General features: G+C 30.7%; 2 protein-coding genes across 9 annotated transcripts in view; both read right to left on the reverse strand.

Annotated features, from left to right (window-relative positions):
- Positions 1–33: 33 nt before the first annotated feature.
- LOC124493224 (putative ferric-chelate reductase 1 homolog) lies at positions 34–6,338 on the reverse strand. Of its 3 annotated transcripts, XM_075735384.1 has the most exons (9): positions 5,855–6,271; positions 3,079–3,330; positions 2,859–2,998; positions 2,383–2,800; positions 1,267–2,314; positions 1,094–1,209; positions 937–1,023; positions 572–866; positions 34–500 (listed from the first exon to the last, which is right to left on the reverse strand). In XM_075735384.1, coding segments are annotated over exons 3-9 (2,130 nt in total). In that variant the 5' UTR covers positions 2,861–2,998; positions 3,079–3,330; positions 5,855–6,271; the 3' UTR covers positions 34–336. The 3 variants fall into 3 exon arrangements, with proteins under 3 accessions (XP_075591499.1, XP_075591498.1, XP_075591500.1); XM_075735383.1 differs by lacking the exon at positions 3,079–3,330 and having other exon boundaries at positions 5,855–6,338; XM_075735385.1 differs by lacking the exons at positions 2,859–2,998; positions 3,079–3,330.
- Positions 6,339–12,203: 5,865 nt separating this feature from the next.
- The window catches only part of LOC124491970 (uncharacterized), a 37,563-nt gene continuing 32,265 nt past the window's right edge, over positions 12,204–17,501 (reverse strand). For all 6 annotated transcript variants that reach the window (XM_075735335.1, XM_075735338.1, XM_075735337.1 and 3 more), the window contains 6 exons: positions 16,088–16,237; positions 15,879–15,989; positions 15,501–15,650; positions 15,269–15,406; positions 12,782–15,201; positions 12,204–12,716 (listed from right to left, as the gene is read on the reverse strand). In XM_075735335.1, coding sequence (XP_075591450.1) covers positions 12,707–12,716; positions 12,782–15,201; positions 15,269–15,406; positions 15,501–15,650; positions 15,879–15,989; positions 16,088–16,237 — 2,979 coding nt within the window. In that variant the 3' untranslated portion in view covers positions 12,204–12,706. The remainder of the gene's footprint in view (positions 12,717–12,781; positions 15,202–15,268; positions 15,407–15,500; positions 15,651–15,878; positions 15,990–16,087; positions 16,238–17,501) is intronic.

Consider the following 17,501-nt stretch of genomic DNA (forward strand, 5'->3'; position numbering starts at 1 on the left):
ATTTGCATTAATATTTTGGCCATTAACAGTATAAAAAAAAATTAAAATAATTTTATTACTTCTTTAACAAACCAATTAAAAATGAATGTCGTTCGATAAGACAATCAGCATAGAATGCATTTAGACAGGCTTATGAGAGAAAAAATAAAATTCGGTGAAATTTCTGACTAAAAATATAGGTGTGAATGTGTATTGTGAACATTAGAAATGTGTTTGAATTTGCATGTAAAAAAATTAGGATCAATGATTCGATGAGACAATGTTCTGACCCCAATGACCATAAAATTGACGATTGTACAGCAAATTGGTGATTATTTACAAGTAAAAAAAATAAGTTTAATTAATCAATACAAATGAGATGATTGTGATCACAAAAATTAATATAACGGAAACGTATAAAATAAAAAAATAACGTAAAAATGATGTATCGGCCAGACTATCGATTCGTTGATTAGTATTTGATGCAGATGGTAATGATCCGTTCGATATGTCGCTTGATTCTAATTTAAATATAAATGATGAATGAATTAAAATTAAATTCAAACACGATAATATAATAATTAAAACCTACCTTTGGTATGATGACAATTGCAGAAATACAATTGCAATAATGAATGTACGGTTAGATTGAAAAATAAATAGAAAGCTATTGACCATAGATATGGTGTAGATAAATGTATAGCATTCAATTGAAATGCCATGAATAATGCACCGATGGCACATACATAGCCAATATTTCCAATTAGCCAATGTATCCAATTGAATATCCATCGTTTACTTGATTCACATTCGGGCCGAAATACGGCACCAATTGGATTTCCTATCGCACAAATTATGGCGATCAATCCAAGTATTTGATGATATCCCTATGAAAAAGAGGTATAGACATATTTTTAGATTTTTATATTTTCAAGAGTAAGACATAAAAATACGCACAAAAACAAAACCATCAACGTAAAGGAAAATGCTAATGGCTCCAATGCAGACGAATATCAATGAAGCCATCATGCTCGAACGATGTATCTGTGTATGTCGATTATACGTCGATTAGTTTAGAATTAACGTCAAGTTTGAATTTGGCTATTTATCTTACCGCAAACCAAATACGAACACCAAACAATGAATGTGATAGCCATAAAGGTTTTAGATAACGTGCCGTGATGATACCAATACTGGCAAAACCGACCCAGGCAACAATCATAAAGAATGCTGCATTAATAAACGAAAGGAATTAATAATCACATGGAAAACATCTAAAATGCATACCATGAAATTTGATCAGAAACGTTTTCGAATAAGCTGATATTGAACCGGTCATACGAAAATCGACCATCGAATCGGAAACAATCTTATCGAAATGTGGTTCTTTACGACGGAAATTGCTAAAACTAGATAGACGGCCAAACGCCAACATGATATGATATTTATCATCTCGAAGATTATAACGAGTACCACGTAAAGTGAAACGACGTCGTTTACGCCATTTACAAAAAAGAATTCCATTATGATATGTAGCGTTCATGAGGGTTACACCATGAAATTCACTTTCGGATAGTTCTTCATTTGATTTTCCCACATTAATACTATTCATAATTTGTGGTCGACCATTGCTCAGAATACAATCGGTAACACTATCATTACCCATTATTTTATCATGTGATAATGCCATCGAATAATAGGCTGAGGTAGATATTATTGGTGATGTTGATCCAAATGCTACTGCTCGTTTACTGCTCATAGCCGTTTTATGATCAGCAATTATTTCGAATTCCACTGTGGAATCGGTGTACGGAACAAAACCGGCCGTCAATAACATTATACAATTTCGTCGACGAAGACAACCATGTGGTAAACCGAAACAAAGTTTGCGACTGCAGACATTATAATCTAGATAATAGATAAGATCACGAGTACTATGGCTCGGATCGTGTTTTGGTGAATTCTGTACTAATGGTTGATGTGATACGGTTAAAAATGGTGATGGTGGTGTAATGGCCGATGATGATAGCGCTACATGATATGGAGAACGGCCATGATGATGATGATGGCCACCATCTTTATTCATGACAAATCCACTAGGCACCTGTGGTGAATCATTGGGAGTGTTGAATGAATTGAAACTATTCGGATTATATTGAACGCCTAATGGATTTGGTGATAATTCAATCATATCCGAATCGATAGCTGTCCAGAAGACATTTTTTGATTGTACAACAGTAACACGAAATACAATATCGCTGATAAAATTTTTCGGTGCCGTCCATACACTTTCAATTTTATATTTTGGAAATGAATTTGTGTGCGTTAATGTATTCTGACCAGATAAGAAAGTGATAATAATCAAATAAATAATTATTCATAAATTGGCTGAAATCTGCTTACCTGATAACCACCAAGACAATCCAAAGCTTGTGTATGTTCATCAGTAGAGAATTGTCCATTGACTAACATTTCACGATCACTATGTAATCTAGCTTGCATGATGAATCCAAGAAATGTATCCGATGGTGAATATAATGTGACCACTATTTTTGAATCATTGAATCGATGCGATGCATTTATTCGATATGATGAACGACCATATTGTTTATCGACACCATGACCAGGATATAATGTGCGACATGCTTCACCATTTGGTGCTCCATTACTATAGGCATCAATAATAGTCACAGTGGTCATCATCATATAAATCAACATTGATAAATACGAGATGAACATTCTGGAATTTGTTGATGAAAAATGATGCAGCAATAAATGACGTACTGTTCGAGATGTAAACGATTGAAGAATTATGTAGAACCTGACGAATGTGTTCGAATCAAATCTCAGTCATTAATATTGTTTTGATTTATACTTACATTTTTTTAGAAAATTATATCTTAAAAAAACAAACGCCTATTTGTGCATGTGTGAGTGTGTGAATTCACCTGTAAACCCAATTATCGAACATGTTCGAATGACAATCACGGTACTGTCACTTCTATTCGAGTTCTGTTTTCTTTTGATTAAAATGAATACAAAAAACAATATAATTTAATAAAAAATAAATAAACAATGAGACAATTTCCGGTCACTCACTTTCCACAGTAAATTTGTGAGTATTCTTAAATAATGACAACTTAATAAATCAAATTTGCATAGAAAAAAATAATGATTTTTTTTTCTTTAATAAAATCAACAAAACATTCCATTCTTCAAGGTGACCAACCAATTAGCTTGTTTACAATTTTTGTAAACATTTTGCAGCATGCGACAATGAATACCAATTGGAGCAACGGACGTACAAATGTGGATATTTCACAATCAAGTATGTGTAAGTGAGTAAGCCATCTGAATCAACCATCATGTATAAAGAGAAAAAAAAACAACGGAAATTGTGTCAAGTTGACAATATGAAATTAGTGGACAGTGAAAAAACTATAACATTGTTTTGAAATATAGAATAGGATATAGAAAGGAAACCATCGACCAATATGACAAGTGCTGAAAAGTTTTTTTTTCTTTCCTCTCACAAGCATTTCCTATTTCAAGTTGTTTCATTTTAAAAACAATAATAACCAAATTAATAATAAACAAATTCAATCTCATCAATCTATCAATTTTTTTTTTTTTTTTTTTTTTTTGATTGATAACATAAATCTTGGAATACATCAGAACAAAGAACCGATGGAACGCTTGGTTGGTTTCATAGTCTAGTTTTTTTTGAAAAAAAAACCAGAAACAGGAATTTAATTATCGTTTGCTTAAAATTGAGAAAAAGATATTAATTTTAATGGTGAGAATCGTTTGTCAACATTTATTATTTTTTTTTTGTCACGTCCATTAATCGTTGTCATACATTCAAATAAGCCGGATGATGAGAAATATATGCTTGATATGATGTGACAATTGATTCATATATTCACATCCTAGGTGATCATTTATTTTCATTGAATTTGTCATTTAAATCGTATGATAATACAAGGTTATTGAGATTTCAAAGCAAATACAAATTCTCTGATGATGACGATGGCCAATAGGGTCCTTCAACAAAATTGATGTCATATTTTTCATCAAAAAAAAAATGTACAGTTTGATCATAATCTTAATTAACAACAAATGAATGAAGAAATCTCATTCAATTATAGCAATAACATTCATTAAACAATGAATCAATTAAAATTAGTTTCCATATGGAAAAAAAAGTTGAAGTTCGAGGAAAAATTATCAAATATATAGCAGCTATTCATTATTTACATGGACAATTAGAAATAAACATTTATATAATATATTTAGAAGTCATTTCAACAAACGAAGAAGAATGTTTCTTTTTTCCATTTTGATAAATGCGTTAATCGATTCAAATGATTGCAAATTAAGAAATGATAATTTATTAACGCCTCTTACACTATTGATTAAACATTTGAAACATTACGCAATATGGTCAAAAGTGTTTTATATATCTGTACACGATTGTTACGGAATACGGATATTTTTGTCTTTGTATCATGTTTTTTTTATTTGATGGATCCCAACACATGGAACGATCATCTGCTTTAGTCCAAAAGTTTTGCAATGCATTTAAGAAATAAATTGTTGTAAAAATGCTAATCAACTTATATGAAGATATATATCCTAAACATATATTATTCATAAGCATGTTGCAAAGATGATGGAACAATCAATCAATTAGATGTTACTTGTTTCAAAAAAATATATACAACGACGACTAGTCACCAAACTACCTGATGGCAAATATTTATAAAATATTATAATTAGAATGAATCGAATTATTGATTGTTTAGTATCGATCGATTGATTTGTTTTTCTGATGTTGAAATTTTGTATAAAAAAATTTAACTTAGAATTTAGCATTTATATCTCACATTTTATGTGTATAATGAGAAAATTATTATCCATATACAATGCTATAACTATTACAAAAAAAAAATTTCCATGTTTAAGCCTTCGTTGTGACGATAATATAAAATGAACATGTCGTCGTTCAAAAAAAAAAAAAAAAAATTTCGCCATAGCATATATAATCGGAAGATGATTACATCATCATCATCATCATCATCATTCAATTGATGAAAATCGAGATGAACGTTTTTTCCTTCCATATTATCATCACCAGAAACGATGTCATAATATTTACACAAAACGACAAATAAACTGATTTTCGTTTCATCATCATCAATGTCGTCATCATCATCATAATCATGATTATTATTATTATTCAAATGGACATCTGCAAAAACTATAAAAAAAAAAATTTAAATAGCATGACAATGACTGTTGTGAAGATTCACCACAATAGCATTTGTTTGAATAAATACTGTCATTTTTTGTGATGATTTTATGCAATTGGGTAAAATCATTTGTTTACGTACAATGTATAATGAATAATATATTAGTTTTGTGTTCGATGCGGTTTTTTTTATTTTATTGGGAAAATTTTGTAAATAACAAATATTTAACTTTCACACTTGAAAAAATTCAGAATTTCTTTTTGTAATATCTTGTTAGAATTTTGTGCAGATGAGACGCAGTCTGAATCATTTCTTCTTATTATAATCATTATGTCTATCGTGTGTTGAATGGGTAATATCAATCTGATCAAAATTGTAACGAATTCAAGAGAATTACCTGAAAATTATAATATAAATTTGATAAAAAAAAATTTATTTATTTATTTTTTTTTTTTTTTTTTTTTTTTTTTTTTTTTGGATTAACAGCGTGAAATTTAGCATTCGAAAGAAATCATGATAAGCATTGATTTTGTCGTTGTCATTTCAGGATGTAAACCAAAACACATATGCATACACATCACAATTATTCAAACACCAATCAGTCAAATCATGGCTAAATTTACCTTGAAATTTTCAATCAAATTCATTTGAGAGAACGAGCGCGTTTATTTTGATGTGTCGAAATTTTGTTGATAAATCGACGTTTTTTTGTGTGTGTGTGTGTGTGTGATCGTTTTGAATACAAAAATAAAAACAAAACAAGATTATTGATTCGATTTCATCAGTATCAATTGTAGAGCGAATGAACGAGATGACAAAACAAATTAAATCAATTAGTTACACATGTAAAAGATTTTGAAATTTATTCACAAAAAATGATTTTCAAAAAAAATATGGAAACGGAAAAGATGATTGGACAAGCAAATACAAGAGCTTATCTTTTCATTTATGTTCATACGATGATTGTCGTTCAAATGTATCGATAGTTAATGAATACAAAAAACTAAACTCAATCTCACATTCAACAGATTGAGGCAAATATGTGAGGAAAGAATAAACAAAAAATATTTCTCTTCAAACGATATCGGTGAAATTGGATTGTGCACTGATTAACACAAACAGAAAAAAAATTAATGTGTAATAATAATGATAATGATAATGGGAATAATCAGTTTCCACATACATGCAAACACACACACACACAAATGTGTTGTTATTCCGCTAATAATAATTTAAACATAGTCCAGCAGATTTCTCTCTTGGATTTTTTTTTTGAGAAAAACTTTCATTTATTAATACATTATTTGTTTTCTTTTTCATTAATACAGAAATTATTTTTCTCTTTTTTTTCCATTGAAAATATGTCCACTAAATACATATCATGCTACTTTTTTCCATTGGTTTCAGGATCACGATTAAATATGTTTTTGAGTGATAACTAACTAACTTGTAATTTTTTCACGGACAGGAAAAAAAGAAACAGACTGATCAGATTTTCCCTTAAGGTGAAAAAACAAAATTATAGACTTATATTTGAAAATGATCCAAAAAAAAAACAAAACAAAAGGTTCAGGATCTATGAAATTCTAAATGCGAAAAAAAACTGCAGTAATTCTAACATTTATTGACATTAGGCTTTAAAGTATTTTTTAAATAGCATCTAACTGTATAATAATGTGGATAGAAAGAAAAAGGATATGAAATTGTTAATTATCTGATCAATTAATGGGTTAATATTTCCGTTTTAAATATTTAATAACTTTTTTTTGACGTCTGAAATTTCAGAAAAAAGGTGCAACCAACGTCCACCTCCATGATCGAAGATGTTTTCAAAAATCCACCCCTCTCTCACAGCATCCATGTTTAATTCTATTAAAGTAATTCAACAAAATATTCGTAAAAGTCCAACAGCACACAACGAATTCAGAAATTCGATCATGAATTGTTCATCAGACATTTTAGCTTTACAAGAACCATATGTCTTCAAAAATCGTATACCCTTTTCTTTGTCTTCAAGAATCTATCACAGTCATCCACAAAACGGTACTATTTATAGTGCCATTGTTATTGTTAACAATTCGCTGACTATTGAGCATTTAACAAATTTCACCAATTCCTTCGCCACAACAATTAAGATACAAACCAAATCTACCAGTCTAATTCTAGTGAATCTGTATCTTCATTCCAACATTTTTTGTGATTTACATCATGATTTCTTCGTCTCTATTTTATCAACCTTCTTCAACCTTCCGATTATCTTCTGTGGTGATTTCAATGCTAGAAACCCATACTGGCACGACACTATTACAAATAGAAACGGCAATAAGCTTAAGGATATTATTGATTCACAAAGCCTTATTGTTCTTAACAGCAAAACCAAAACGTGTCGTAACGCTAGTATTATTGACTTAACAGTTACCAATTCCAAGGCATACAGTTACGTTTCAAATTGGAATGTAACACGATTATGTGAGATGTCTGATCATGAAACAATCGTTTTTACAATCAATTCCTTCAACGATCAATTTGAAAAACACTACATCAAATCAACATGGAAATTTATTGAATCAGATATGAGCTCCTACTTGAATAATATTGATCAACATTCGATATGCTGTCTAAATCAGTTTCTCCACGACTGTAATAGTTTCACAAATATTGATAGTGCAATTTCTAAACTTACAAAAATTTATATTGAGCAGCATATAAAGTTTTTCCAGTTCGGAAATCTTCATCGTATCCAAAAAAATACTCTTGGTGGTCAAATTTGCTTGATTCTCAAAAACAATATTTCCATTACATAAAAAATTTGTATTATCGACACGATCAACAAGTCAGCTATGAGTTTTATAAAAATGTCCGAAACAATTACATAAAATCAATTCGAAAAGCAAAAAGAGATAGTTTCAGATCTTTTCTTGAAGATGTAAACTCTTCTGACCACTTCGGCAACACATATAGAATTTTAAAACTTTTAACATCTAATACTAATAATAAAATTCCAATGATTGACCAAATTCCTTCTAGTGAAAAACAACATCAAATGAACCATATGTTGAATCAAATGTTCCCTGATGATAATAAAGCCAATGACACACAAACAACTTATTACATTAGACATTTCCAACATTTGCTTTCTAATCGATCTGATGTCTTCATTACTATTGATGAAGTAAAAACAATCATCAACAATTTAAACCCAAAAAAAGCACCTGGTTTGGATTATGTCACTAATAAAATGATTAAAGCAACATGTGATCTTCTTGCTCCAACGATTCAACTATTATTCAACAAATGCATCAATTTGCATTATTTCCCTCGTGAATGGAGAAAAGCTACTGTACGAATCATTCCTAAGCCAAATAAAACTGATTACAATAATATAAAAAGCTATCGCCCAATCAGTTTGATTTCCAACCTAGCCAAACTTTTTGAAAGAATTATCAATAATAAACTAGCGGCTCACCTTAACCAATTTATTCATCCAGAGCAACATGGCTTTGTTAAAAATAAATCTACAATATCCGCTTTATCATCAATTGTCGATTCAGCCATTCAACATAAACAACACGATAAAACAGCTATCATTGCTATTGACATTGCTTCTGCTTTCGACAAGGCATGGTGGCCAGCAATTATTTACGAATTGGATAAGGCAAATATTCCGTCTGATTTGATAAAAATTATGATGTCATACTTATCTGATAGATCTATCTTGTTTGACTATGGTGATTATTCGTCAAGTAAAACATTATCATGTGGCTGCCCGCAAGGTGGTGTCTTATCTCCTCTGCTATGGACAATTTTATTGAATGATCTCCTAGTTACGTTCAATATCTCTGATTCAAAAGTTGTTGCATTTGCCGATGATATCACAATTGTTTGTTGGGCGTCGTCTGTAAACCTCCTTAAAGAGAAAATAATTGCTTCCATAAACTTCGTTGACAAATGGTGCCAAAGTCGGAAACTAAGCATCAATAATAATAAAACTAATATTCTATACTTATTTAAAAAAAATAAACCAGTCATTTATCACAACAATCATCAAATTTCTCCTTCTGATTCAATTAAAATTTTAGGTTTGACCTTCGGTAATCATAGACATCTCTCAAAACTGAATTTTTCCCCTCATATCAACAATATTGTCGACAAATCCCAACGAATATGCAGAATTTTATTTGCTCTAATTGGAAATACCTGGGGTTTACCCTGCAAAAAAAGAATCAATTTGTATAAATATGATCCGCCCAGCCATTTCGTATGGCTATCAAATATGGTTTAATCAGATTAATAAATCACAAATAAAAAAAATCGACTCATTACAATATCGAATTTTAGCCAAATCAATTCAAGCTTATTGTTCTGTTTCTGAAAACATTGTCCATCTCATCTGTTCATTACCGAAATTGTCTGATTACTTTCACACTCATCTCATTACCAAACATATCCATGACTACCATTTGAAAGCCATTGAAGTAAAAAACATTGAAAATCTCCTTCTACTCAAATATTACAATGGTTCTAATGATACTTTTAAAAAATTCTTTGTCTCTCCGTTCATTCCGAATTACTTCCGTCCAAATTTTTACAACATTCAATTTATTTCTAATCATGGGAAGTTCAATCAGTACTTATTTAAGATTGGCAAGTCATCCTCCCCATTATGCCCATGCGGTCGTGATATTCAATGCTCGATCCACATTCTTTTATCATGCCATAATTTTTCTTATAGAAACCTTTTCTCAAATGCAAAAGATTGTATAGCAACCAAGCAAAATTTCAACATCTTCAACCAATTTTGTAAAGAATATTGTCTAAATTATTCATAAAAAAAACATTTATTTTATTTATTATCTTTATTGTTTCTATTTTATTACTTTGTTCTTTATTGTTGTTTTCTTTCTGCTAATTTCCATTTCTGCGCAAGTGCTCCCCGGAGCAGCGCGTGTTAATTAAAGTTAAATTAAATTAAAATTAACTTTTTCTGGAAGTCTTATACAATATGATATGACACATTAATTAATTAATCACGATAATTACGTACAAGCAACAATAATTGGATCCATTATAGTGGCTAGGCTAAGATGTTGATGTGATTTTTGGCTGTCATTAATAAAATGATCTAATAATATAAACAAACTAAAATATTTCTATTTCGCACCGGAAATAATTTCTGATTGAAACAAAGAAAAATTTTTTCAATGAAATCTATTTTCAATTTTGAAAATCTTTTTTTTTTGTAAAATTTCCTTCCTTTTCAAATTTTGTTCTTCTTAACTTATTGTTTTTAATTTATAGAATTGAAATAAAAATTTTTAAATTTTTTTTTGGTCATGGTGATGATTGGTGACTGGTGACTGAAGCAGCCGGTTGATTTGTCCAATTTTATTTTGTGTTGTTTTGTTTTAAAATGAAATGAAAACAATAACGATTACCTTGTAAGACAATAGTTGAAATCATTTATTAATATTAACATTTCTTGATACGAGAATATAATAATAATAATAATATGATCAGTATCGACCAATGGCATTTTATACCACTGCAAATGACATTGATATAGTCGGTTTTGAAGGTGGTAGAGTTGTTGTTGGCGGTAATCATTTGAATTTATTCAAACTATATTTTTTTTTTACTGGGAAACAATTATCAAATGTATTTCTCTTGAATAAATGTTCAACAATAGTCCATGGATAGCAAGAAAAACTTCATGGTCATGTGCAACAATCCATGAATTGAATAAAAAACTGGAAAAAAATATTCATTTTTTTTTTTTTTGTTGACAATCCAAACTTGTATGGTGCGCAAAAAAAAAGAAATTTTGAACTTTGTAATGTGATTGGAATGAACTTTTTTCGTTTTGGAACCGCAAATTTATTCATTTCAAATCGTAAACAACGTTAATAATGATAAATAATTTTCTTACCCGCTAACAATTTTACACCAATTTTTTTTCTATATTTGATTCCGTTTATTTATGATGATATAATTTTCACTCATTTCGTGTACAATATTTAAATTGAAAAATTTAAATTTTTTTAAAGAAAAATTGGAATTAAAATCCTAACCATGTTTGATATATGTTAAATTGAAAATTATGTTCAAATTGCAGCCATTGGAACGAATGAATAGTTGGTCGATTTTTTTAAATTTTATCCATTAAAAGATCAAGACTAATTCAAGATATATACTCTAGTTTTATTTTTTATTTTTTTTTTTTTTTTTTTTTTTTGTAAAATTTATTTCCTTTTATCCGATTTCAAGGTAGTTTCATGTTCATCAAGATAAATAATAGTTGATGAATTGTTTGTTGTCTGGATAAAAGATGTCGCTCAAGATGAAATAATTTTAAAACAATAAATTGGTCGATTGAGACCGAATTTATGCCACACGATCTATTGTTTGTCATTGAATGTTTTAATAAAGAAATGATTTATTTGCACAAGGTTCTGGTGAATCTTAAGATGATTAAGCTTAAAAAATGAAATTTTGGATCATCGTAGTCATGTGTCACAATTACATGTATCTCAATATCGGAAAACGTGTCAAGTCAAATAGTCATTATCAAGAACGAATTTCCATCAACTAGTTCTAAGCAAATCTTTATTCATCATCCAATCACGAAAGTGATCGACGAACACATTCAACTCTGAATGAGGCGAATATTAATCATCATTCTCAGTCGCGGAGGAGAAAATCGACCGAAGATAATAGTTGTCATCGTGATCATAAAAATTCAATATTCAAAACGGATCTTTTACAACGTGCAATGGAATGTCAAAAGAACTATTTTGTTTTCAATCATGTTCATAGTATGTTTTGATACATAAATGATACAGAAAAAGTGTATATATTCGTATTGAATAAAATTTCCGGCTAACAAAGTTTTATATTACGATGGAATTTCTGTGTCAACTAAGCTCATATATAGATCATTCTTCTAGTGGTTTATTTTGTGCAACAATAATTCCGTTATGGTGATTTTTCTGTGTTTATTTCTTTCAGATAAATATTAAATGAAAAACAATAAAATCGTAATGAGAAATAATCTTTCTATGGAAACTAATACATTGGTATTCATGAGTGTGTAAGTGAGTATATGTGTTGTTTGTATTTTTCGTTTACATAAATGTATTCATTTGGGTTAACATTTTTCAAAAACAATTCACATTACATAACAATGATACCATTCAATTCAATTTTTTTCTTGTATATTTTTTAACCAAAATAAAAACTTTGTCATAAAATACAAAAAAAACAACAATGAACAAACAGGAATTGAAAGTTTCTTTCTTCAAAAAAAACACTGTTTTCAAGTAAAAATCAGCGCGTTCCAGCCAAAAAAATGCGATCCATATTTCAATGTTCCCGTGTTCATCAAATGCGAACAAACGTGATGATCAAGTTGAATTTTCATCCACTTTTGTGTCGAATATAATTTGATAATGAAAAAAAGAGATTACCAAATTAGGAGATCACACCTCTCTACAAAAAAAAATAATTAGATTCAATTTAGAAAATTTCTCAAAATACAAATCAAATGTACTTACGAGGATTCCAAATTACAATTTGAAAATATGAATTCTTTCATACGTTTTAAATCGGCTTTTGATGGTCGTGTCACTGTATTTGATCCACCAGTTAATGTAATCTGAACAGATGATATCCCATCTTTCATTTCACGGACATCGATTTTTATATCCGGACTATCAGCTGGTGATTTAGGTATATCTTCAACTCCACAATGGTCTACAATACTACATTGTGAATTTGAATGTTCATGCTGATAATATATTGGCGGAGTTGAATTTTGATCAATTAATGATGGGCTTATTGGAAGAGCCGAATCACGATCCGATGAAGTGGACGGTTTTCTCGTTGTTTTACGATAATAATGATCACGTTTCATTACCGAATCATTATCAATATCTTCTTCTTCTTCATGTAATTGCAAATGATGAACAGTTGAACAACAGCTACAATGATCGCCCTGGTTATCTGTAACACTTCCAACACTTAATGGCACGGATGCAGTACTGCTGAAACCGCTAGAGCTACAAATGGATTCAGTGCTAAGGCATTTATTCTGATGTTGATGAGTTGATGCAAGTGATCGAGGCTGTAATGGTTGACCACCAGAAGAACAATAAGGAGCCGAAGAATTACAGCCGCCGCAACATTGTTGTTGTCCATATTGTAATTGCTGATTATGATGATGATGATGTGGGCACTGAACATTTTGTTGCTTCTGGTGTTGATTGCCATAATTCCATGACAGACGTTTATGAATGGAATTATCTTTCTCTTTTTTGAGATGATCAATCGAATCGGCCGTATGATAACGACGATCTGGACGATAAGTCCTTTTTTGCTGAGGACCACGATTGTTTTTGGTATCATCTTCATTTGTATCGTCATAGTCATTCATTTCAATATTATTATCTGACCCAGTCAATTCTAATGATGATGATGGGGACTCTTTATCCAAAGAGCTATTTTGATTATTTGATGATATGTGTGCCAGATTATTAATATTAGCATCTTCGACAGCGACGGTTTTGGCATCGGGCGTATAATTCATTGAGGCAACGCCATATGAAATATTTTTCGTTTTAACCAATGGTGGTTTATTGACAGTCATTGTCATTGGACTAGGTATTCCTCGTGAGCTAATTGACATCAATGATGGTGAAGGAGGTGGTGGTGGTGAAGGCGGTGGTACCGATGGTAATGGTGGTGAAACGGTTGCAGATTGAGGAGGCAATGGTGGTAATGGTCGATTCGTAATTGTTTTTGTAGGTGACCTTTTCGGTGGTGATGGCGGCGGCGGTGGTGGTGATGAAGTTGGTGGTGGATATACCGCCACATGAATGGTTGCTGTTGGCGGATTATTCGATTGACAATTGGAAGTGGGTTCATTCATTGCAATAGTGTTTTGGTTTCCACTATTCATATTCGAAATATTTGGCACAGATCTACGAGATTGACGTGCCTGAACGGGAACAGAATTGACTGGTTGAACATATGGAACATTCACTGAAAGACTATTTTGATTGAGATAATTTGATGAACCGCTAGTATCAACATTGGTTTGGTTCCCACAACCACTATTGCTATTGGCGCCTTGTTGATGCAACGATTGTGGCTGCTGTTGCGGTGGTTGTTGTTGTTGACTTCGTAATAGAAAAGCTCGACGTTCATGTCGTGGTGATGTGATTGTAACCACTGGTGATCGATTATCAAATGATTGTGAACGTGCAAATGAATCGGCATCTTCGACAACCAAACTAGGATTACGAAGATCACCCAATTCAAAACTGACGGCCCTTGGCGATTGTTGTTGAATAGAAAGCTGATTACAATTAACCTGGTGATGTGATGCAGTCGTAGTCATTGTTTGATTGATAGTTTGTATAGGCTGATCGCCCATATCTTGTGATCCACTGTGTGAATGTAACAGACTTGATCGGCTAGATGACCGTGGTGATGCATTGAATAATTGATGATGACCATTTCCGTAGATCACTTCATCATCATAGCTATTCTGATATGTTACACAATGTTCCGGTTCGATAGATGAAAATTTAAGGCTACGATAGTCTTCTTGTGCTTTTCTAATCTGTTCGACCCAGTTTCTTGTTTCGGATGTGAACAATAACATATAAGTACAAGCCACATTGAATTCATTCAGATAGATCAACAAGAATCCACTACTATCTTTTAGTTCACGAACAACTAATCGATCGGTGATAAATGGCTGTCGAATGACTTTCATGCGGCTATCACTGCTCTTCTTATTTAATGGTTTGCAAACCAAAAATACATCGGTGAAAAGAAAACAATGTACATCTTGTTTGTTTGTAGAATCTTTTAGTTTAAGTGTATCTTCCAGATATAGATGGCGAATTTTTTGTCGTGAACATCCAGGCATCGTTTGCATCAGATCAAGATATAAATATTCTTTGAGAAACTAAAACAAAAAAAATAACATTATTATTATATTTAGGTGAATATTAATAATCGATTAGATCAGAAACCTTTTCAGCTTCATCATTGCTACAATCAATAGCATCATAACTCTCGATACGGCTTACGACAGCTGATAATGCGTCGTATTCTTGTTTTCTAGACATTGAGGCATTAACTCCACTTACAAATCGATCAACACAATGTATCTATTTGCAAAACAATGGGAATAAAAAAAAAGAGAGCAAAAATTGAAATCTGAAATATTCCGTCATTTTTCGATGTTTTTTGTCATCTATTTACCATTCGATTGAGGCAATCTTTATGCGTTTCATTGTCAGTCTTATTTAGAATTGCTTTCAATAACAATGAGTATTTTGTTAGACGCTGGAATGGCTTCACCAATAGGCCCATCAAATCAAGTCGTTCACAATCTTTATGTTTTCTGCACCACTGCACGAATCAAGGAAACGAATGCGACAAAACCAAAAAAAAAAATAAATAATAAAAATAAATAAATAGAAACAAAATGTAATGTAACAGTCAGAGATAAACAATGGAATAGGAAAGACGTTAGAGAAATGATTTCAATGAAACCTCTCAACAATCGGAAATAGATGTGATGAATTCGAATAGTCAAATTTTTTTTTTGTAAAAATACAACACAAAGATTTCACTTACCGATATGTATTCCTCGAACAATACATTTAATTTTCGTTTTTCTTTCAAATAATGCAAACATTTACTATGCTCCAAGCAATACTGAATGTATGGGCGAAATATCTGATCAAACTGTAGAATTTAAAAAAACAAAATTTAATGAAATGAAATTACCACCAATTGAACAATGGAAACAAAAATATATTGATGATGATTGTATCATTGTTTACCTGTAGAAATCCTTCTTCCAACATTGTCGGATTCAATGGTGTCTTTGTTTCACGACTATAATTTAACATTGGTAATAGATAACGCATCCAGAAATGATGATTCGCTTCGTAGACTTCGCCGATATTACTGAACACATTTCGTACATCGATCTGAATGAAAAAAAAATCAATCAAGAAAATTTTTAATTAAATAAATACAATCAGTGGTAATGTGAAGAAAAATCAATTAAAATCTTATGTTGTAATTTGTTAATCAATTCGAATCGACCCAGACAATGGGGTTATCCGACAAAAAAATTTATCATGCACTCAAGTATAGTAGAGAATTTTCAATTTCCAGTGATAAATGGATATCAATTACAAATGTCATCGATTGTTTCAGTGAAATCAATGATTTAAATAAATTAACAACACAAGAAATTTTTTTCCTGGATCAAAAAAAATCTATCGCATGTGACCAAATAAAGCTAAATTTAATTTCTGTACATAACCGAAACGGGAAACAATTTGTTCTAGTAACTCTTTCGTTGTTGTTTTGTTTTTTTTTCGTTCCTGAATAACAAACACTATTTGTTGTTTGTGTCAACTTGATCGTATTTTTGAATTTGATCTCTGTCCTTTTTTTTCCTTAAAACGTAGTTTTTTTCTCGCAATTAAAAAATGAACATAATTTAGGATCAAGTGAAAACAAAAAAAAAATTGTCCATTGTCAATAAACAATAAAAAACTGCCGTATATCTCTATACACGCAAATATCATATTAAAATAAAAGTAAATTTTTTTCCACTCTTCAAACAAAGTGTACGACAAACAATAACAACAAAAATATAATGGAACTTGTACTTTTGATTGCATCATCATTGAAATTCCATATATAAAATGATGAATGGCCATGTGAATGAATCGACACAAAGGATTGTACACAAACATGAATATGTGATTTATTTGGATCAACAAACAAAACGGCATTTAGCACCTACGCAATTAGATCTGTTTTTTTTTCGTTCTTATATTACAATGCACTGATGTCCATAAACATAAATTATCATTTTTGTTTTGAATAGAAAATTATCTTTATTTGCCATCATCATCATCATCATCATCTGTATGCAAAGAGAGGTTTCTCATATATCAATTAGAATCATAATAACGAAATAGAATTTTTTTTTTCGCTGTATTCGTGTGATCGATCACGAATACAAGATAATCCATATTGGTGATGAGCATATAATAAAGTTAAAAATGAGAAAGTAATTTTTTTTCTCGTTTTTATTTCATTTTCTATTATGAAACAAAAAAATGTGATTTGATTAAATAACAAATAGGGATGTGAAAATCTTTACACAACGATACAACGTGACATGTGATTGAATCATTTATATAGAGTCCCATTCTCAATAATGTTAAACGGTTG

Source organism: Dermatophagoides farinae, chromosome 1, assembly GCF_024713945.1.
Source record: "Dermatophagoides farinae isolate YC_2012a chromosome 1, ASM2471394v1, whole genome shotgun sequence".
NCBI classification, from domain to species: Eukaryota; Metazoa; Arthropoda; class Arachnida; order Sarcoptiformes; family Pyroglyphidae; genus Dermatophagoides; species Dermatophagoides farinae.